A 21,787-nucleotide genomic window follows, 5' to 3' on the forward strand; every position below is an offset into this window, starting at 1 on the left:
CCAGAAATTCTGTCATTAAACAGTATAATAAAAGTACCCCAATATTCAAAATAGTCCATATTTAGTAGCTAACTATAGAATAGTAAAATGTGATCTTATACTCAGAGTATGAAAATAAAAAGCAGTCTGTAACATGCCAGTATTGAGTCACATTGAAGATGCTGCATGATACACTACAGTAGGCCATCTTGTCTAATGTCAATTAGGAATGGTCTCAGCTAATTGTGCCAACTTGTGTTTACATGACGCAAACATGGTATAACGACGAACCCCCTGGATTAGTGTACGTGGCACACAGCAGTCGGTAGAGCAGCTACGGGGGCTATCGTAGCAACGTGAAGCATTGTGGGGCAGAGGCGGCCTTCTCTTTATTGAGACCGGCAAGACTTGCTGAAGTAAATATCGGAGGCAGCAGACTTCTGTATTAGTTAATTAATAGTTTCTTGACTTATTACACTAAGCCTCAGTTTCTTTAGACATGGGGCAGGAGGAGCTTATGAGTCGAGCCGAAGATGTGGCGGACCAGGTAGCTAACTTCGTTGTTTCACAGGCTAAAGTTAGTTGTTAGCTAGCTAATGGCTTGCTAGCTAGGTTGCTAACTTTTCAGACCGATTCAGAGGAACAGCGGGTTCTAGCTAGGTAGCCACAGCTGCCTGAGTGGGTTATTCATTTATATCTTGTTAGCTAGCTAATATTACTTGCGCAATTAGCTAGCTACACGCATTATTTGCTAGATAACGTTAGGTAGACAAAGCTTGCCAACTATCAAACGCGTTAGGTAGCATGATGTAGGTAACTAATAACTGCAGCAGAATACAACTGCACATATTATTACAGTGCTTTCCCTAGTTACTTGTATTTAGGTAGCTCACATGCAAGCTACCTAGCCAGTGAACTTGGAAGCAATGATTCATAATTCCCGGTTAACTAGTTAATGATGCAACTCTGGCCACACAGTCGCTTAGAATTCTCAACTTCACGATATGTAGCTAGCTGACGTTACCGTACTACTAAACATCTCATTCTCAATGGAGTTGTGGCGATGAGTTTTGGTGGAGTTAAGAATTCTCAGCTAGCCAAACGGGTAACACACTATAGTTGACTGTCTATGCAAATTCACCCTCCCACAGAGACAACACACTCAACTTTTATAATGAAGAGTGTGTAAGAACACAATAGAAGAGTGTTGTGTAATGTACAAGACAGAGGCAGAAAATGTTAACAAATTATTGTATGCCCCTTTGGTAAGTCTAGTTTTTTGCCCTGTGGATGAAATTGCAAGCCCCTTGGAATTCTGATCTTTAAGGGGACCGTGTCAAGAGCCATAGTTCAGGTTACAGAGCTGTTACACAGGTTGAAGATTGGACTGGAAGTCAAATGAATACAACACTATCGTGCTGTATTTCAGTCGATAGGAAGTCACAATATTTCCTCTCCTTCTATAGCCTACCACTATCCATGTGAACTTTTCTGTTTGCCCAGTTTACATACTCTCCTGACAGACATTAAGTAAAGGTGTAATATAGGCCTGCTACTTTATTCAAACACTGTTTTGAATAATCCCCAGCTGATACCAAATATTTAGTTCACCCCATTGACATTTTAGCATTGCTGTAAAATAGCATAGTCTGGAAATTTCACCTCTTAAATTGTTGTGCCATGAAACATGTCTTAGGATAGGCCTGTCCTATATTTTAAAGGCACATTTTAACAAGACAGTGCTGAAAATTCCTCACTAATAAGCTGTAAGCAAACAGTTCTGAACTAATGAAGGCTACTCGACTAGGCTTTAGCATCTCCTTTTAGGTCCTCTCTGATTGGCTGCTAGGCCCTCCCATTCGTGTGCTCTATGAATGACATGTGGGAGTTGTTGAACTGTGATAGGCCACCTTGAACCAGGCAGTGCTGATGTGTACTGAATGGTGGGAGGTGTTGTGGGATGGTTACTGTTCTTCTGATGTACTTTAGTAGGTAGACAATGATCAGTTCCAAAGTATTGGAGGGAAGCCAACATATGGAGGTTTATTGAATGTAGGGCAGTTGGTTTTTGTTTGAGTTAAACTAAGTGAGCAGGGATTGATTTCACACACACGGTAGTCGCAGGTGCTAATAATCTGAAACAGGAGATATTTATTATGCAGAATTGAAAGAATCTCAAATCAAACTTTATTGATCACATACACATGGTTAGCAGATGTTATTGCGAGTGTAGCGAAATGCTTGTGCTTCTATATTTTATTATTATTATATTTTTTTTCACCTTTATTTCACCAGGTAGGCTAGTTGAGAACAAGTTCTCATTTACAACTGCGACCTGGCCAAGATAAAGCATAGCAGTGTGAACAGACAACAACACAGAGTTACACATGGAGTAAACAATAAACAAGTCAATAACACAGTAGGAAGAAGAAAAAAAATAATAATAAAAGAAATGAGTCTATATACATTGTGTGTAAAAGGCATGAGGAGGTAGGCAATAAATAGGCCATAGGAGCGAATAATTACAATTTAGCAGATTAACACTGGGGTGATAAATCATCAGATGATCATGTGCAAGTAGAGATACGGGTGTGCAAAAGAGCAGAAAAGTAAGTAAATAAAAACAGTAAGGGGATGAGGTAGGTAAATTGGGTGGGCTGTTTACAGATGGACTATGTACAGCTGCAGCGATCAGTTAGCTGCTCAGATAGCAGATGTTTAAAGTTGGTGAGGGAAATAAAAGTCTCCAACTTCAGCGACTTTTGCAATTCGTTCCAGTCACAGGCAGCAGAGAACTGGAAGGAAAGGCGGCCAAATTCTAGTTCCGATAGTGCAGCAATATCTAACATGTATAACATGTAATCTAACAATTCCACAACAACCAGTACACACAAATCTAAGTAAAGGAATGGAATAAGAATATATACATATAAATATATGGATAAGCAATGACAGAGCGGCATAGGCAAAATGGTATGAAATAAAGTATATACATATGAGATGAGTAATGCAAGATATGTAAACATTATTAAAGTGGCATTATTAAAGTGACTAGTGAAGCATTTATTAAAGTGGCCAATGATTTCAAGTCTATGTAGGCAGCTGCCTCTCTTTGCTTCTGATGGCTGTTAACAGTCTGATAGCCTTGAGATAGAAGCTGTTTTTCAGTCTCTCGGTCACAGCTTTGATGCACCTGTACTGACCTCGCCTTCTGGATGGTAGCGGGGTGAACAGGCAGTGTCTCGGGTGGTTGTCCTTGATGATCTTTTTGGCCTCGGGTGCTGTAGGTGTCCTGGAGGGCAGGTAGTTTGCCCCCGGTGATGCGTTGTGCAGACTGCACCACCCTCTGGAGAGCCTTGCGGTATCTGCAGATGTTTCTAACCTAGTACGTAGTACTTTGAGACTGACACAAAGCAGGGTGCTTTTCTATGAGAGCCTGTATTGGTCCAACTTGTCATTAAATATACCATCTTCTAGGGCCTCCCGAGTGGCGCAGCGGTCTAAGGCACTGCATCGCAGTACTAGAGGTGTCACTACAGACCCGGGTTCAATCCCGGGCTGTATCACAACCGGCCGTGATCGGGAGTCCCATAGGCCAGCGCACAATTGGCTCCGCGTTAGGGGAGGGTTTGGCCGGGGGGGTCTTTACTTGGCTCATCGCGCTCTAGCGACTCCTTGTAGCGCGCCAGGCACCTGCAGGCTGACCTCGGTCGTCAGGTGAGCAGTGTTTCCTCCGACACATTGGTGCGTCTGGCTTCCGGGTTAAGCGGGCTGGTGTTAAGAAGCGCGGTTTGGCGGGTCATGTTTCATAGGACGCATGACTCGACCTTTGCCTCCTGAGTCCGTTGGGGAGTTGTAGCGATGAGACAAGATCGAAATTGGGGAGAAAAAGGGAGTTTAAAAAAAAAAATATATATATATATATATCTCCTCTTCTTACCTTTTTCCCTACTGAAATGCTACCAGCTGGCCTACTCTGTCTCTTCTCCCAAATTGCTTCTGGAAGGACCTTTCATGTAATCTCCCGTAGGTTTTCAGTATATTTATTTACTCTTTCACTGTCAATGCTAGTGTCTGCTGAAATGTCAATGTACTGTATGTCAGATGTTGGCCTAAATGTCCCTTTCCCCTCTCTCTCCCAGTTCTTGCGGGTGACGAAGCAGTACCTGCCTCACCTGGCTCGTCTGTGTCTAATCAGCACCTTCCTGGAGGACGGCATCCGTATGTGGTTCCAGTGGAACGAGCAAAAGGACTACATCGAGGCGACGTGGGGCTGTGGCTACTTCCTGGCCACCTGCTTTGTGCTGCTCAACCTCACAGGACAGCTTGGTGAGCAAGGCTGGGATAATTAGCCTGTTAGTGTCATCAATGTAAACAAACAGCAATCTGCATAGGTCCAGATAGGGTCCATGCATGGATTGAAAAAAACCTGTTCAGTAGAAAGTCCATCTGGGTTCGTTCCCAAGCCCCATGATGTGATCATTCATTAACTGTCGACGAAATTTGAGTGGTTAGTGTGGTGTGGGCCTAAGACTGTAGAATGATGACCCCATGCTGTCTTTGAAAGCTGGGGAAAGATACAGGAGTTGTATTAAGTGGGAATGCCACCCCTTTTGGGGAAGATAGGGTACAGTTGTGCGGTTCAATTGAACGAGTTTCTGCAATCCTAACCTTCTGTCTTACTTTTTCCCCCCGCTGCAACAGGTGGCTGTGTCCTTATCCTCAGTAGAAATTTTGTACAGTATGCCTGCTTTGGATTATTTGGAGTCATAGCTCTACAGGTGAGGAAATATCTCATCTATTGGCATTGCATTTCATGCACCTTTCTGTGATTTTGGGCTGACAACCCGGACACTGGCTATGTTCATGAATTTCTGGCTATGTAATATTTCGTGCTGAATTTCTTTTACTTGTATTTTCCAGACGGTTGCATACAGTATTTTATGGGATATAAAATTTCTGATGAGGTAGGTCTCTTCCAATAACTTGATGAATAATATTTTTACATATTAAATTGAAAATATGCAATTGACTTTAGTCTCTTGTACATGACCAATTATATTAGTTGTTTAAGTGTCTTTAAACCTTAGGTACGTTTTCCACTGTCTGTCTGTCCCACTAATTTTATACCCCCATACATTGAACCAGTGTTGTAGTTGAGTCACTAAACCTTGAGGTTGAGTCACAAGTCCCCTATGCACAAGTCAGAGTCGAGTCATTAGCCCCTATGGCTGAAGTCCGAGTCACCAATGGTCGAGTCACGAGTCCATCAATTTATAATTGGACTTATGCAATTGTGTCTAGTAGCCACCATTTGACCACTGTCATAAAAAAATTCAACTATTCATCACTAGCTCACAAGTTCTACTCAGGACTTGTGTTTCACTACTTATTTACTACATAAATTAATGGTAAGTCAGGCTTTCAGCTACTTTTCTTTTAATTGCCCACTGATAGTGTAGAATTTTTTTCTTGCAAAATGAAAACTGAATGGAGGCTTATCAGAATGTGGCTATGGGATGAAGGGGGACAGTGGAAGGGTATGGCGAGGCAACACATTGAAAGATGGACTACTTTTCTATACTCAAGGCCAGAGAGAGACAAATGGCTAAACTGTTGTTTTACTATTCAACTCAATACTAGTGTTTTCAATTTTGTAAAGGAGTTTGTGTTTCTTAACCAGGCAAAGCTAAATAGTAGACTGGTGACTGGTGGTTACGGGGAAACAAGAGAGTCACTTGCGTGATGTGTAGCCAATGATCGGAGAGGAGTCTGCCTTCCCACAATCATCGCTTGCGCTCCCGCAGCTCACCAGCTGATGTAGGCTGCGTGTGCCGGGTGTGGCGCTTCCTTCCCACTGCGAGAGAACAGAACCCTCGCTGCTGAGCACATCCAGTGCTGCTAATATACTGCTTATCATAGTATCCAATCCAGTCCAAGTGCAAATACAAGTCACAAGAAGGCGAGTCACAAGTCATGAAAATCTGGACTCGAGTCAGACTCGAGTACTGCAGCACTGCGTTGAACTAAGTATTGGTCTTATTTCCCCTCTCCTACACAATGTCTTCCTCCCCCCCATTCCTCTATCAGGAACCTTGCTCTTGGCGGTGGACTCCTGCTGTTACTAGCGGAGTCACGTTCAGAAGGGAAGAGCATGTTCGCTGGCGTCCCCTCCATGGGGGAGAGCTCACCAAAGCAGTACATGCAGCTGGGAGGTAGAGTCCTGTTGGTGCTCATGTTCATGACCCTGCTGCACTTTGACCCCAGCTTCTTCTCGGTGAGTAGGCCATCACCCTGCCTCTATGGTACCACTCAGCAGGGACTAAAGCCGGAGGAGAATAAGCTGTGTAATGCATTTTCTCATGGACATATGTGGAGATCAAGCTGAGTTTGTGTCAAATCAAATTCTATTGGTCACATACACATATTTAGCAGATGTTATTGCCGGTGTAGCGAAATGCTTGGGTTCCTAGCTCCGACAGTGCAGTAGTATCTAACAGTTCACAACAATACACACATCTAAAGAGAAATAATGGAATTAAGAAATATATAAATTAAGAAATATATATTAGGACGAGCAATGTCGGAGTGGCATTGACTAAAATACAGTAGAATAGAATACAGTATATGAGATGAGTAAAACAGTACAGTATGTAAACATGATTAAAGTGACCAGTGATTCCATGTCTATGTATATATGGCAGCAGCCTCAAAGGTGCAGGGTTGAGGAACCGGGTGGTAGCTGGCTAGTGATGGCTATTTAACAGTCTGAGAAGCTGTTTTTCAGTCTCTCGGTCTTGGCTTTGATGCATGTGGGGTGTTGATAGTTTTTGTTAAGCTTATAAACAATAATTTTAGATTTGTATGGTATTTAGAAATTTGATGGCCTAAGTGCTGCATTCCATTAGACAGGATCTGTTGCAATGGTTGTACTGTATTATTGGTGGTTCAGTCTGACTCCTGACCCAAGTGTCCCTCTCCACTCCCCCAGATCCTCCAGAACATGGTGGGCACGGCTCTCATCATTCTGGTGGCCATTGGCTTCAAGACCAAGCTGGCCGCCCTGACCCTGGTAATATGGCTGCTGGCCATCAACGTCTACTTCAACGCCTTTTGGACTGTGCCCGCCTACAAGCCTATGCATGACTTTCTCAAGTACGACTTCTTCCAGACCACGTCCGTCATCGGAGGGCTGCTGTTGGTCGTAGCACTGGGGCCCGGCGGGGTGTCCATGGACGAGAAGAAGAAGGAATGGTAGGGAGAGGGAGATGCACAAACACCACTAACCCCAGGACACACAAGGACCCCCAGGGTACTCGTCATTTTCTTGACCATCCACAGCAACCTCTCCCTCCACCGTTCTGTCTCCTCCTTTTCTTTTTTCACATTTTGTTTTCCAGCTGCTGTTTGTTTTTATGAGGTCAATATGGTCGGTACTGGATTATTTTATACACCTATTTATGTCCCCTTTATTTTGGTGGCAAGGAAAAAGTCAGATTTTGAATAAACTGTCAAAGTGCAAAGTAACTAATTCATGAGTGATGGGTGGATGAAAAAAATAACTTGGTTCTGTGTTGGAGAGGTATGAATATCACAATGTATTTATGGATGTTATCATAACCTTTCAGAAAGAAACAGTTTTTTGTGAATAGCTGAAAAACAGTGGTGAGTACGTGTATCAGTTTGCTGGCCAAGGAAGACGCCAATCTTTTCCTGCTTGTTGGACCATCTGTGACTTGCTCATATCAATACTGAGACCTCAGGCACTGAATGCGATACGATTCTCCCTCACTCTGTAGGTTGCCATCTTCCCCGCTTTGCAGAAGCCCCAGGCCTCATCCTTACACACATCCAGTCCCATGGCTGTGACTCATGGATTGCAAATGGAGATGAGTTGTGGGGGATGTGTGCATTGTATACTACTATTCAAAATGGTGGATTGAAGTTGTGCTTGATTGAATATTGAAACAATTGTTAGCACCAGAACTCTTTTTTTGGGCGCTTTGTTCAGTACATCTAGGGCAAATGCCTAACTAGTAACTGTATTTTAACAGGGCAGTAGTGGGAGTTTGACATTTGTGAAACACCATATTCCTCAATCTAAAGAAGCAAGCAGAACTGAAGAGTCAGCAATCACCCTGACTTTCCTTTGTTCAGTGTTTTTGCTTCATACTGTATAAGGAAATAAAAATCTTGAGTTTATTGATTATCAGAAGTTTATATAGTATTTGTAATTGTTTTTCAGAGATCATGGAAAATTGCAAAAAGCATCTGCTTGATCTCAAAATTGGTATTTTTATATTGAGGTTTTTATCATTCTTGCTCTATTAATCTTTGGCTAAACTCACAACCAGGGGCCGGTCTTCTTCCCCTTCTGACTCTTTTATTTTTATTTAACCTTTATTTAACCAGGCAAGTCAGTTAAGAACAAATTCTTATTTACAGTGATGGCCTACCTAAAAGGCCTCGGTGACGGGATAGGATTAAAAAAGATATAAATATAGGACAAAACACACATCACGACAAGAGAGACAACACTACATAAAGAGAGACCTAAGAAAACAACATAGCATGATAGCAACACATGACAACATGGTAGCGACACAAAACATGGATCAAATCATTGGGCACAGACAACAGCACAAAGGGCTAGAAGGTAGCGACAACACGCAAAGCAGCCACAACTGTCAGTAAGAGTGTCAATGATTGAGTCTTTGAAGAGATGTCCAGTTTGAGTGATTGTTGCAGCTTGTTCCAGTCGCTAGCTGCAGCGAACTGAAAAGACGAGCGACCCAGGGATGTGTGTGCTTTGGGGACCTTTAATAGAATGTGACTGTCAGAACGGTGTATGTGGAGGATGAGGGCTGCAGTAGATATCTCAGAAAGGGGAGAGTGAGGCCTAAGAGGGTTTTATAAATAAGCATCAACTAGTGGGTCTTGCAACAGGTATACAAAGATGACCAGTTTACAGAGGAGTATAGAGTGCAGTGATGTGTCCTATAAGGAGCATTGGAGGCAAATCTGATGGCTCTAGAGCACCCTTACCAGCCAATCTGTAAATTACGTCTCCGTAATCTAGCATGGGTAGGATGGTCATCTGAATCGGGGTTAGTTTGGCAGCTGGGGTGAAAGAGGAGCAATTACGATAGAGGAAACCCAGTCTAGATTTAACTTTAGCCTGCAGCTTTGATATGTGCTGAGAGAAGGACAGTGTACCGTCTAGCCATACTCCCAAGTACTTGTATAAGGTGACTACCTCAAGCTCTAAACCCTCAGAGGTAGTAATCACACCTGTGGGGAGAGGGGCGTTCTTCTTACCAAACCACATGACCTTTGTATTGGAGTTGTTCAGAACAAGGTTAAGGGTAGAGAAAGCTTGTTGGACACTAAGAAAGCCTTGTTGTGAGCATTTAACTCACAATCTGGGGAGGGTTCCAGCTGAGTATAAAACTGTATCACCTGCATATAAATGAATGAGAGCTTCCTACTGCCTGAGCTATGTTGATGTAAATTGAAAAGAGCGTGGGGCCTAGGATTGAGCCTTGGGGTACTCCCTTTGTGACAGGCAGTGGCTGAGACAGCAGATTTTCTGACTCATCACACCCATTCCATACACCCCCTCCAAAGGTAGTCGAGTTTTGATTGGCTGTTGGTGTTCCTGAATTTTGCAATTACTGCAGCCCTGCTGCAGCCTGTGAGTAAAACTAACCTGTCACTAAAACCTAAAACCAATACTATTGCCATCTTCTGGCTGTGGTTAATCCTTACCACATACATGTGAACTCCTACTTTCCTATATTCCTTTCATCCTTTCCTCGCTTCCTTTCCTCTTTTCCTAACTTTCTTTCCTCTACTGGCTGTGGTTAATCCCTACCACATACATGTGAACTTTTCCTTTCCTAGCTTCCTTTCCTTCCCTACCACCCTTTCCTCTCCTCCATCCCTGTCTCACTTTCCTTATCTCCTTTCCTAGTTCATTTCCACCTATCCTAGTTTCCTTTCCTTGCTTCCTTAATTCTCTTTCCTCTAAAGGAATAAGCTAGGAAGGACATGAGGAAGGGAGGTATGGAATGAAAGGAAATTAGGAAATTAAGCTCGTAAAGGAGGAAAAGAAAGGGAGCTTGGATATTAAATGAAAGGGAGTGAGGAAAGGAATCTAGGAAAGAAAAGGAGTTCACATGTATGTGGTAGGAATTAACCACAGCCAGTAGACAGGAAAGGAAGAAAATAAAAGGAGCTAGGAAAGGGAGCAAAGAAATGCAGAAAGGAATCTAGGAAAGAAAATGAGTTCACTTGTATGTGGTAGGGGTTAACAACGGCCAGTAGAGCTGAAAGGAGGAAAGGAATGGGAGTGAGGAAAGGAGTTCACATATACAGTATGTGGTAGAGATAAACCACGCCCAGTAGGTGGCGATACTATTAGTGAAAGGCTGCAGCTGTATACAAAATCTCGCCCAATACATTTGCACACGCGTTCCGTTCACGGTGGAGACCAGACTGGAGAGAAGACTTCATTTCGCCCTGTCAAGCTTTTAGAACGGTAAATACATATATCATTGTAAAATGGCGTCACCTATATTTTAAATATTTAACTTTACATTTGGCTTGCTATCAAAACATGAAACGGGATAACGGTCATATCGTGCGTGATTGCTGCTGATTATTGAGTCCATGGTAGCTAACTAACGGCTGATTCGAATGCAACAGTTGGTATTTCAGTGAAGCGTGTTAGCTAGCTAGCCAACTAGGTAGCTAATAAGCAAATGTTATTTGCCACATGCTTCTTAACAACAGGTGTTGAATAACAGTAGAATACTTAATAGTATAACATGCGTGGTTTACATGTGTGCATTTATTGAGCGAAAGCATTTGGAACCTGCTCTCCATTAAATATTTACAGATGTTTGTAGCCATAGTCATTGTTATGCGATTGGAGATTGCTACTAGTTTCTATAATGATATTCTTTCAGGAAAATGGATGGATGTCATCATCCTTCCATTGTCCATCCAGTCACAGCCTTATGAATACGCGAGTATGTTCAGGATAGAAGATGATTGGAGATTTCCGTAATTGTATTACTCCAATTAATTTTCTATGGAAAAATAATGTATTTTCCTTGTATAATTCGCCCCCAGACACAACAGCCCCCTTTGACCTGCATCATTTGAATATCATCATCATGTCGAAAGGCACAGTGGTTCTGGCCTACAGCGGAGGACTGGACACCTCCTGTATCTTGGTGTGGTTGAAGGAAGAAGGATATGATGTCATCGCATACTTGGTAAGGAACAGTGTGTGACAGGTGGGGCCAATATAACTTGGGGTTGGACAGCACACAGCCATCCAGTTGGTGCTCTCCTTTATTGTAGGTCAACCTATTAGATCCTAAATATTTCACTTGTGCAGCTGAAACCCCAGTGAATGTTCATTTCATGCAGTATTCGGTATTTGTAAAGAAGGGATTAATTCACCATAGCAGTGAGTTAACCCCCCACAAAAGTGCTATCTGGCTGCATAATGCTGGTGAAAAGCAGTCTAGATTAACTTTTTGCCCTTAGGCCAGTTCAGAACTGCACACAATGCAGATTTTTCTATTGTGTAACTGTTTATTCATTGTCTGGCTAGAGAAAGGGGTGGGTATGCTGAAGGGCTATGGCACCTCCTGTTGGTTTTGGGCGGGCAGGGTCAAAACGGCAGTTGTTTGTGAAAGTTGTTTTGAATTTAATGAATCTGCTAACTTCTGACATTTTTTACCGAAGCCAGAAAAACAGGCGAAGGCACTGTCCCAATCGGCAACCTGTTTTTCTTGTTGAAATCCCTGTCTGCTCATGTTAGGTTGTGATAGAAAAACCTCTGCCAAGCAAGCATTCAGAATACCACAGAGGCAGACAAAGACAGGCACAGCTACCTCAGTTATGTGGAACAATGGCTTGCCCCCCCCCCCCCCCCCCCCAAAGTGTATTTTTTATTTGATTAAATGAGAGAGATGTACTTTATTGTCCATGAACTTGCAGAGAACAGATGGCTTTATGCTCACAACCCGACACACTAAGGGCCTGAAAGCTATGGGTCAGCTGCAGTGTAGCACCATTTGAGCAATTGTAGGGGGTGAAGTGCCTTTCTCAAAGGCACAACGGCAGTCAATGGTATCTACAGTGCATTCGGAAAGTATTCAGACCCCTTGACCTTTTTACATGTTTTGTTACAACCTTATTCTAACATGGATGAAAGTTATTTTTCACTCATCAATCTACATACATTACCCATAATGACAAAGCAAAAACAGGTCTTTAGAAAATGTTGCACATTTATAATACCTTTATCACATTTACATAAGTATTCAGACCCTTTACTCAGTACTTTGTTGAAGCACCTTTGGCAGCGACTACAGCGTTGAGTCTTCTTAGGTATGACCCTACAAGCTTGGCACACCTGTATTAGGGGAGTTTCTCCCATTCTTCTCTGCAGATCCTCTCAAGCTCTGTCAGGTTGGATGGGAAGTGTTGTTGCACAGCTATTTTCAGGTCTCTCCAGAGATGTTTGATCGGGTTCAAGTCTGGTCTCTGTTCCTGAGTAGCCCAGCCATTCAGAGCCTTGTCCCGAAGCCACTCCTGCGTTGTCTTGGCTGTGTGCTTAGGGTCGTTGTTCTGTTGGAAGGTGAACATTCACCCCTGTCTTGAGCTCTCTGGACCAGGTTTTTATCAAGGATCTCTCTGCTCCGTTCATCTTTGCCTCAATCCTTTTCATTTTTAATTTATTTATATATATATATTTTTTAATTTATCCCCTTTTCTCCCCAATTTGTGGTATCCAATCGCTAGTAATTACTATCTTGTCTCATCGCTACAACTCCCGTACGGGCTCGGGAGAGACGAAGGTCGAAAGCCATGCGTCCTCCGAAGCACAACCCAACCAAGCCGCACTGCTTCTTAACACAGCGCGCCTCCAACCCGGAAGCCAGCCGCACCAATGTGTCGGAGGAAACACCGTGCACCTGGCTCCCTTGGTTAGCGCGCACTGCGCCCGGCCCGCCACAGGAGTCGCTGGAGCGCGATGAGACAAGGATATCCCTACCGGCCAAACCCTACCTAACCCGGACGACGCTAGGCCAATTGTGCGTCGCCCCACGGACCTCCCGGTCGCGGCCGGCTGCGACAGAGCCTGGGCGCGAACCCAGAGACTCTGGTGGCGCAGCTAGCACTGCGATGCAGTGCCCTAGACCACTGCGCCACCCGGGAGGCCCCATCTTTGCCTCAATCCTGACGTGTCTCCCAATCCCTGCCTCTGAAAAACATCCCCACACCATGATGCTGCCACAAACGCTTCACCTTAGGAATGGTTTTTGGTTTACGTGACTCTTGGCATTCAGGCCAAAGACTTCAATCTTGGTTTCATCGGACCAGATAATCTCGTTTCTCATGGTCTGAGAGTCCTTTAGGTGCCTTTTGGCAAACTCCAAGCGGGCTGTCATGTGTCTTTTACTGAGGAGTGGCTTCCATCTGCCAGCTCTAGGAAGAGTCTTGGTGGTTCCAAACTTCTTCCATTTAAGAATGATGGAGGCCACTGTGTTCTTGGGGACCTTCAATGCTGCAGAAATGTTTTGGTACCCTTCCCCAGATCTGTGCCTCGACACAATCCTGTCTTGGAGCTCTACAGACAATTCCTTCAACCTCATGGCTTGGTTTTTGCTCTGACATGCACTGTCAACTGTGGGACCTTATATAGACAGGTGTGTGCCTTTCCAAATCATGTCCAATTAATTGAATTTACCACAGGTGGACTCCAAGTTGTAGAAACATCTCAAGGATGATCAATGGAAACAGAATGCACCTGAGCTCAATTGCGAGTCTCATAGCAAAGGGTCCGAATAATTATGTAAATAATAGTGATGCACTGATATGAAGTTTTTGGCCGATTCCAATATTTTCTTTGCCAAAAAAAAAACGATACCGATATTACATTTTTTTGCGGACTTTTAAGAATTCTAGTACAGTTAAATAGTTAACACACACATAGACGCAGCAGTCTAAGGCACTGCATCTCAGTGCCAGAAGCGTCACTACAGTCCCTTGTTTAAATCCAGGCTGTATCCCATCCGGCCGTGATTGGGAGTATCATAGGGACGTGGATGTTTTGGAGTCTGATAACTCAGAGGAGGACGTTGGGAAACAAGCAGACTGTTTTCATTGATCCCCAATCCTTAGGTAAAGCTGTACAGTGAAATATGAATGTCAATACACAGAATAGGCTGACTGGGGAGGTGATTTCACACAGTTAGTCCCGCGATAAGAGCTACAACGCTAATATTTGCATAAACTCTTCACAGTTGTGTTCTGTGGGCGTCACCGAGTAGACTGATACCCCATTTCATTGCTTCACATTTCAACCTTGTTTAACATTATCTAGTCTGAATATGGCATGATTCTACCAATTGTAACCTTCTGCATCACTTTCAAAGAGTTACTTTTATTTTGAAAGCAAACCGCAAATTCCACCGTGCCTAATCCTTATTGTGGCGAGCTTCACAACACGTTCTGGTCGAGCCTCACTAGCCAGATGAAGCTAGCAGGCTGCTTATAACGTTAGCTTTGGGCAACAGGGTTAAGTAGCTGGCTAGCTATTTATTTTCATGAACTGAAGTTCAATTTCAATAGGCGAACAACAAGTGGCTACCTAGCTAATACTTACTCACAAGGATTCCTAAATCATTGCTAAGAATAATGAGTGATTGCAGTTTCTACTGGTCATTGTGTTCAGGCTGGTTGTATTGGTGCTAGCTAGGTACCAAGCTAAAGCTAGCTACCCCAGAAGTTGCAGTCAAACAAATGATGCTTTATTACCAACGTGGTATTATAAACACATCGTTCTTGGCCGGTGTTTACTTGTTTGCAGACTTTTTTTGTTTAGCTTTGACAGTGCTACTGATAGTAGTGGTGGCACTTGGCTTGCATGTGCAAATTCAGAACACAACATTTTATAATAGAAATGTGTTATTTAACGTGTCAAATAGTGTTATTTGACATGTATCTCTTTTGACATGCAAAGACCCAAAGGGCGTTCCATAATATGTCGTGAAGCTTATAGCAGTGACACTACTATTACTGTGTAACTCCGGTAGGGCAACGTGTACCGGCGCTTGACCAGTTGGTGAAAGCCAACATCTCCCACGACAGTGAATGGTTGATTGTCAAGGGCAATGAATTCCATTATTTTGGCGTTAATGGATTTCGCCTTTGAGTTGTCTCGTTGAAATGTTCTTACTCTTTCAAATGACTGCTCGACTTGTTGACTGCTCGATCCACACAGCAGACATTGTGGGCTAGGTTAGGAATGCTGTGTTGCATGTGTAGCGCAACATTTTACGTGGCGTCATTACGTCATATAGGTATGCACGTCAGCTTTGACATCGGTTTTGCACATCGGCGTTAAACTAGACATCGGGCCGATGTTGGCATTTTAGCTAATATCGTCCGATTCCGATATGGTCACCGATATGCATCCCTAGTAAATAAGGTATTTCTGTTTTCGCTTTGTCATTATGGGGTGTTGTGTATAGATTGCAGAGGATTTAAAATATATATAATCCATTTTAGATTAAGGCTGTTACGTAACAAAATGTGGAGAAAGTCAAGAGGTCTGAATACTTTCTGAAGGCACTGTATGTTCATGCCAGAAATCCTGCGGTTGCCGGCTCACTACGCACCTGATTTTCCCGTCTGAGCTGGGTTTTGTTAAGTCTTAGTTTATGAGTTACTGGTCAAAAGGAAAAAGACATGGTTAATCAACAATCTCAGCAGAAATCCCTCCATGATATTCATGGAGCAGCAGTGCACTGCTAGACTGTGTGGAAGTATGTCAGTGTTATCATGTCATAGATGTGACCTGAATGTTAAAATGGTGGGCGACGGGACTTCAGCAGCCAATCCGTGACAATCAATAGCTTTGGTCCCTGGTGAGAAGGACCTGGGATGAAGACACATGCCTTTTTTCTCTGGCCTCCTTTTGAAAAAGGTCAAAGGTAATTGAGGAGAAGCAGCAAGAAGAGGGAAAGTGGAAAAAAGTATGCTTGTGTGAAATGGGACTACTTTTCCAATCGTGTCAACAGGCAAAGTACTTTTACAGGGTGGAATCCCAAAATGTCTAAAGTGATCAAAAACTAATTTTGCTAGTTGTGCAAGACATTTTATAAATAGAAGGATAAGTAGCACATTGTTTAAATGTTTGCATGCTCTTCTCCTTTGAGAAAATAGCTGATTCAAAGAGTGTATGGCAGAATTCAAAACTCTGATTTTCTGACTAAGTGCTCTCGTAAAAAACATGCTAATGAAGTTTGGAGAACATTAAATATTTTCACTGAAACACTGCTGTAGTATACTATTTTAGGCACCAGTTGATTAGATGTAACAAACTCTCTTCTTGCAGGCCAATATTGGACAAGAAGAGGACTTTGATGCTGCAAAGAAGAAAGCAGAGAGTCTTGGAGCAAAGAAGGTAAAAAGCTGAGTCTAAGCGTCATGACATTGGTAAGACAAGGTAGCATAGTGGTGTGGAAGACACGGTAGAAAAGGTTAAAGAGGAGTTCCAGGATCTGGTTGAGGTAACAGTGCAGTAGAATCTCTTGCGGATACAATACAAATACACAAAAATTATAAACAAGAAATGCATAGGCTAATAGTACCAGAGGCTAAAAAGCCAAGGCCAATAGCTTGGTGGCAACAACAACAAAACATGGCTAAACGGAGCAAATTCTTCTTCTGGGTCTCAAGATTAGTCATTCTGAATTACATACAGTGCCGTCAAAGTATTTTCCCTTTTCTGATTCTCTTTTTTTGCATATTTTTGAAACTGAATGTTGTCAGATAAAAGGAACCTGAATTTACAAATAACAAATCTATTATTTATTTCATAAACAAAGTTATGCAATACCCAATTCCCCTGTGTGAAAAAGTAATTTCCCCCTTACACTCAATAACTGGTTGTACCACCTTTAGCTGCATTGACTCCAACCAAACGCTTCCTGTAGTTGCTGATCAGTCTCTCACATCGCTGTGGAGGAATTTTGGCCCACTATTGCATGCAGAACTGCTTTAACTCTGCGACATTTGAGTTTTAAACCATGAACTGATCGTTTCAAGTCCTGACGCATCTCAATTGGGATTAGGTCTGGACCATTGGTACAAGGTTCTTACTGTGGAATGCAGTGTTTGGTTTTCGCCAGGAATAATGGGAACCGTGTCGTCCAAAAGGTTGACTCAAGTTTGCCAAATAGCACCTGGATGATCATCAAGACTCTTGGAAGAATGTTCTACGGACAGATGATTCAAAAGTATAACTTGTTTGACGACATGGGTCCCATTTTGTCTGGCGAAAACCAAACACTGCATTTCATAGAATACCAACAGTAAATTATAATGATGGTAGTGTGATGGTTTGGGGCTGCTTTGTGCCACAGGACCTGGACGACTTGCCTTAATAGAATGAGCCATGAATTCTGCTCTGTATCAGATAATTCTACAGGAGAATGTCAGGCCATCCGTCTGTAAGATGAAGCTGAAGCGCAGCTGGGTCATGCAGCAAGACAATGATCCAAAACGTTCAAGTCTAAATGAAAATGGCAAAAAAGCAGCACATTTTAAGTTTTGGAATGGCCTAGTCAAAGTTGAGACTTAATCCCAATTGAGATGTTGTGGCAGGACTTGGAAAACCACAAATGTCGTTGAGTTACAACAGTTCTGCATGGAAGTGAGCCAAAATTCCTCCGCACGTGGAAGGGTTTGGTTGGGGCTAAAGGTGGCAGAACCAGTTATTGAGTGTTATGGGGAAATTACTTATTCACCCAGGGACATTGAGTGTTGCCTAACTTATATGAAACGAGTATGTCATTGTTGTGTTATTTGTTCACTCAGGTTCCTTTATCTAATATTAGGTTTTGGTTGAAGATTTGTTAACATTCAGTATAAAAAAATATGCAAAGTATAGAAAATTAAAAAGGGGAAATAATTTCACGGTACTGTATGTATGCAAAAATACAATTAGATGTTGGTTGATATGAAACTGATACAACTTTCAATTGAACAATGAGAACCGTGATACATTTGCTACTTTGGTTACAGAGTGATGAGCCAGTTCAAGGTTGGATTGTCAGTTCTTGAGGTCTAGAATTATGTGTCCTGACATCTGGGTCACAGAGTTACGGGAAATGATTAAACAGGCAAATCGTATTTTGATTTATCAAAGATGCATGAGGATATGAGGTCTGGGTTGTCGTCTTCTTAGCAGCTAACACTGGCAGAGGTCTGCGCTCTTTCTGCCTTGCCAGTTAAGATTTTTAAGCAAAAGTTTGTCAACACAAAGCAAAGCCATTGCAGGTGAACTCAACTGACTGCGCTTGTGTATTAAGAATGTCAACGGAGCATTTAGTGAAATCTTGTTGACGTAAGCTTTACGACGAATGGTTCAGGTGTAACCTCCCTCCATGTATAGGTGTTCATCGAGGACCTGAGGGCAGAGTTTGTGGAAGAGTTCATCTGGCCGTCGGTCCAGGCCAGCGCCATCTACGAGGACCGCTACCTGCTGGGCACTTCAGTGGCTCGGCCCTGCATCGCCCGCCGCCAGATCCAGATCGCACACCAGGAGGACGCCCAGTACGTCTCCCACGGTGCCACGGGAAAGGTGAGGGGTCAATCAGCAAGGGGAGAGCCGACAAGAACCTGGAAGGCTAGGTGGAGCCATTAGCAAATTGTTGACATCTGTCAAGGTTCATTTTAGATGTTTGTCTGTTTTGTTGAAATCTGAATGTTTTCCCAATTAGCTTTTGGAGTGAGTGGGAAGGTCACATTCAAATAGCTCTCAGCTACCACGATGGCATTCATTAGTCAGCCACCAGTGTAACGATACTGTGGGGAGATGTAGTGTCCCTGCTCCAACTGTAGGTGGAGACAAATGCCACTGAATTGAGCCTTCAACCAACAGTAACTGCAAGAAGTCACTCACTGGAAGCTTGTCAGTTTATATGCTTTTTCAACTACCATTGGAAGTGATTTAAACCTTAACTTGTCTTAGGTGAGTGAGAAATCACCTGCTTGATTATCTCACTCTTTGCTAGTAGTTTTTAGATTTTTTCTGGACATGTTACTAGTGTTTTGTGTCTGAATGGTTGACTGTGGCTTTCAGGGCAACGATCAGATCCGATTCGAGCTCACCTGCTATGCCCTCTACCCTGAGGTTAAGGTGAGTTCTGTCTTCCCCAGCCCCTCTGCATGAACACATCTGTAACTACACAACATGACTGTCCCATCATCCAACATTACTTCAGATAATGCACCATACAAATGAAATGCGTAACCCTCGCTCCTCTCTCTACCGCTCAGATTATTGCTCCATGGAGGATCCCTGAGTTCTACAATCGCTTCGTTGGGAGGAAGGATCTGATGGAGTATGCCGAGGTAACACTTCCACATGATAGGATCACTTCATAACATGTTGCCTGGCAGTGAGTGTGTGATAGGATCTCTTCATACACATTAGGGATGTGACTTATGTAAACATTTGAAAGTTTAAACTGCCATTTTTAAATGGTTTAAATGATTAAAAAAGGTATTAAATGACGTGACTTCACATTTAGTCCTGTGTGTGGCCGCTAGGGGGCAGTGCCGTTCAATCTAGCACAGACCTGACTACCTAACAGACGGCAGTCACCTTACTGCTGTCCCCCTCCCACTCAACAATGACGGTAGTTAATGCCATTTTAGGTTCTCTGCTGTGTCCTTCTCAGTTGGCAGTACATGTCCCACTTCTCATCAATGTGATGGCTCGCTGCAGTGATGCATGACAGCGTGTTCATAGACTTCTGACAATATGTTGTTAACGCCACGTATGGTTTTTGAAAGCTCGCCCTTTGTACTTGCAGAGCAATCATTGTACAATTTTTCCATCCGGGCTGTTACGTTTTTTTGGCATCTTGTAGTCTGGTTCTATATATGCCATCAGTGCATTGAAGCCTACGTCCTTTACCATTGACAGTGGCTGCATATCAACTGCAATCATTTCTGTAATCAGCGCTGTGATTTTCTCACTCCGTCCAATATCGCACTGCTGCCAGCAACGGCTTGGGTCTCGCGATGCCTCCCTTTTCAGATGGTTAAGCGTTGCAACTATCCTACCACTGTAGTTCAATTCCACCTCGCATTTATTTTACCACTTTCTCATTTAACTTCTCAAAGTATTACCATACAGGGCTTCGCTGCTGTCGCGTCCCTGTCTGACTCTGCCACTTTCCCAACTGTAAACAACGATGACGTGCTGAGCGCATTATATCTGTGACAAATCATTTGAAAGATGCATATATCCCCCAACAAACGTTACAGCATCGTTGCGTAACATGCTGACCAGACCGCTCGCGCGCGTGCGTCCGCCATTGCGCTCATGTTGATTTTTGTCCACCCACACCAGACGCAATCAGGATATGCAGGTTGAAATAACAAAACAAACTCTGAACCAACTATATTAATTTGGAGACAAGTTGAAAAGCGTTAAACATTTATGGCAATTTAGGTACCTGGGATATAAACATTGGGTTGTTATTTTACCTGAAATGCACAAAGTCCATTACTCCGACAATTATTCCACAGATAAAAGGGTAAACCGAGTTTGTTTCTAGAAATGTATTCTTCTTTGGACTTTATATTGTGTTTGGCAACCAACTTTAAAGGTGCATTACCACTCCCGACTGGAGTGTGGACCTCAGTTCATCTTTCAATCACCCCTGTGGGTATATGCTCCTAAAAACCAATGAGGAGATGGGATGTGGGTATATGCTCCTAAAAACCAATGAGGAGATGGGATGTGGGTATATGCTCCTAAAAAAAACTATGAGGAGATGGGAGAGGCAGGACTTGCAGCGCATCAAAAATAGAACCAAGTTCTATTTTAGCGACTGGCTATGCAGACGTGCGGGTGCAATTATTTGAATAACGTGTATGTGTACATTTATTTTACAAAGCACGAAACGCGAGCGGTGTGGTCAGCACGTTAAGAATTTTGTTAAATTGTTATTTTTCCTTTCATTATGATGATCGGAACCTGCACTGTGATTAGAATTTTGTTTGCTCTGCCATTTCCTGGTTGCTAAAATTCTAATAGTTCGCCTAATTTCAGTTTATGTGACAAGCGAATATAGTGTAGAGTATCATTGTACCATCTAAACCGCTGTGAAATATTTTGTTGCATAACCCAAAATATTGTGTTTTCAGCAGTTTGAAGTTGGTGTACAAAACCGATAGGAAAAGATGCAAGAAAGAAACTTAAAAATGGGAAGCATAGATATGTTCTATGTGTGCTATATCTACCGCTTCTTAGACTTGCTTTCATTGAGAATGACAGATATATAACTCACATTTCTATGTGATTTTTGTTGGTTTGCCCAAAAAGTGACATTGCAGCTTAAAATAAATAAAACGGTTAGGGATGATTTTTTTTTAAATGCAAGGTCCCAATGTCATTTAAATATTAACACCCCTAGTACACGTTGCCTGACAGTGAGTCTATGATAGGTTCTCTTCATAACATGTGGCAGTGTTTGTCTACGAGGTGGTGTTCTCCACTCTGCCCACTAGAGGGGGATCATGGCCTTTTAGTGAGCTGAAAGTCCAATGTGTGCATCAGTCACCATTTTTTTATCAAGCTTTTCTCCCTTCCCATGATTTTATTATACAACGTTGAACTCAAATAAATAATGGAATGATCAGATTTTAAGTCAAATCACAATTGTTAAAGAACAGCTGGAGGTGATATGATTGGTTTGACTAT

At 42.8% G+C, this 21,787-nt stretch overlaps 2 protein-coding genes across 2 annotated transcripts in view; both read left to right on the forward strand.

Annotated features, from left to right (window-relative positions):
• Nucleotides 1-310: 310 nt before the first annotated feature.
• LOC120021208 (surfeit locus protein 4) lies at nt 311-8,194 on the forward strand. Its single transcript, XM_038964863.1, has 7 exons — nt 311-526; nt 4,122-4,308; nt 4,684-4,760; nt 4,903-4,946; nt 6,070-6,256; nt 6,971-7,233; nt 7,779-8,194. The coding sequence occupies exons 1-7, from the start codon at nt 479-481 to the stop codon at nt 7,846-7,848; spliced, it is 876 nt and encodes a 291-aa protein (XP_038820791.1). The 5' UTR covers nt 311-478; the 3' UTR covers nt 7,849-8,194.
• Nucleotides 8,195-10,385: 2,191 nt separating this feature from the next.
• The window catches only part of ass1 (argininosuccinate synthase 1), a 29,571-nt gene continuing 18,169 nt past the window's right edge, over nt 10,386-21,787 (forward strand). Inside the window, exons 1-6 of the mRNA XM_038964864.1 lie at nt 10,386-10,519; nt 11,116-11,261; nt 16,403-16,471; nt 18,464-18,652; nt 19,154-19,210; nt 19,351-19,425. Coding sequence (XP_038820792.1) covers nt 11,160-11,261; nt 16,403-16,471; nt 18,464-18,652; nt 19,154-19,210; nt 19,351-19,425 — 492 coding nt within the window. The 5' untranslated portion in view covers nt 10,386-10,519; nt 11,116-11,159. The remainder of the gene's footprint in view (nt 10,520-11,115; nt 11,262-16,402; nt 16,472-18,463; nt 18,653-19,153; nt 19,211-19,350; nt 19,426-21,787) is intronic.

The sequence above is a fragment of the Salvelinus namaycush genome, chromosome 26 (genome assembly GCF_016432855.1).
Source record: "Salvelinus namaycush isolate Seneca chromosome 26, SaNama_1.0, whole genome shotgun sequence".
Taxonomy (NCBI): domain Eukaryota; kingdom Metazoa; phylum Chordata; class Actinopteri; order Salmoniformes; family Salmonidae; genus Salvelinus; species Salvelinus namaycush.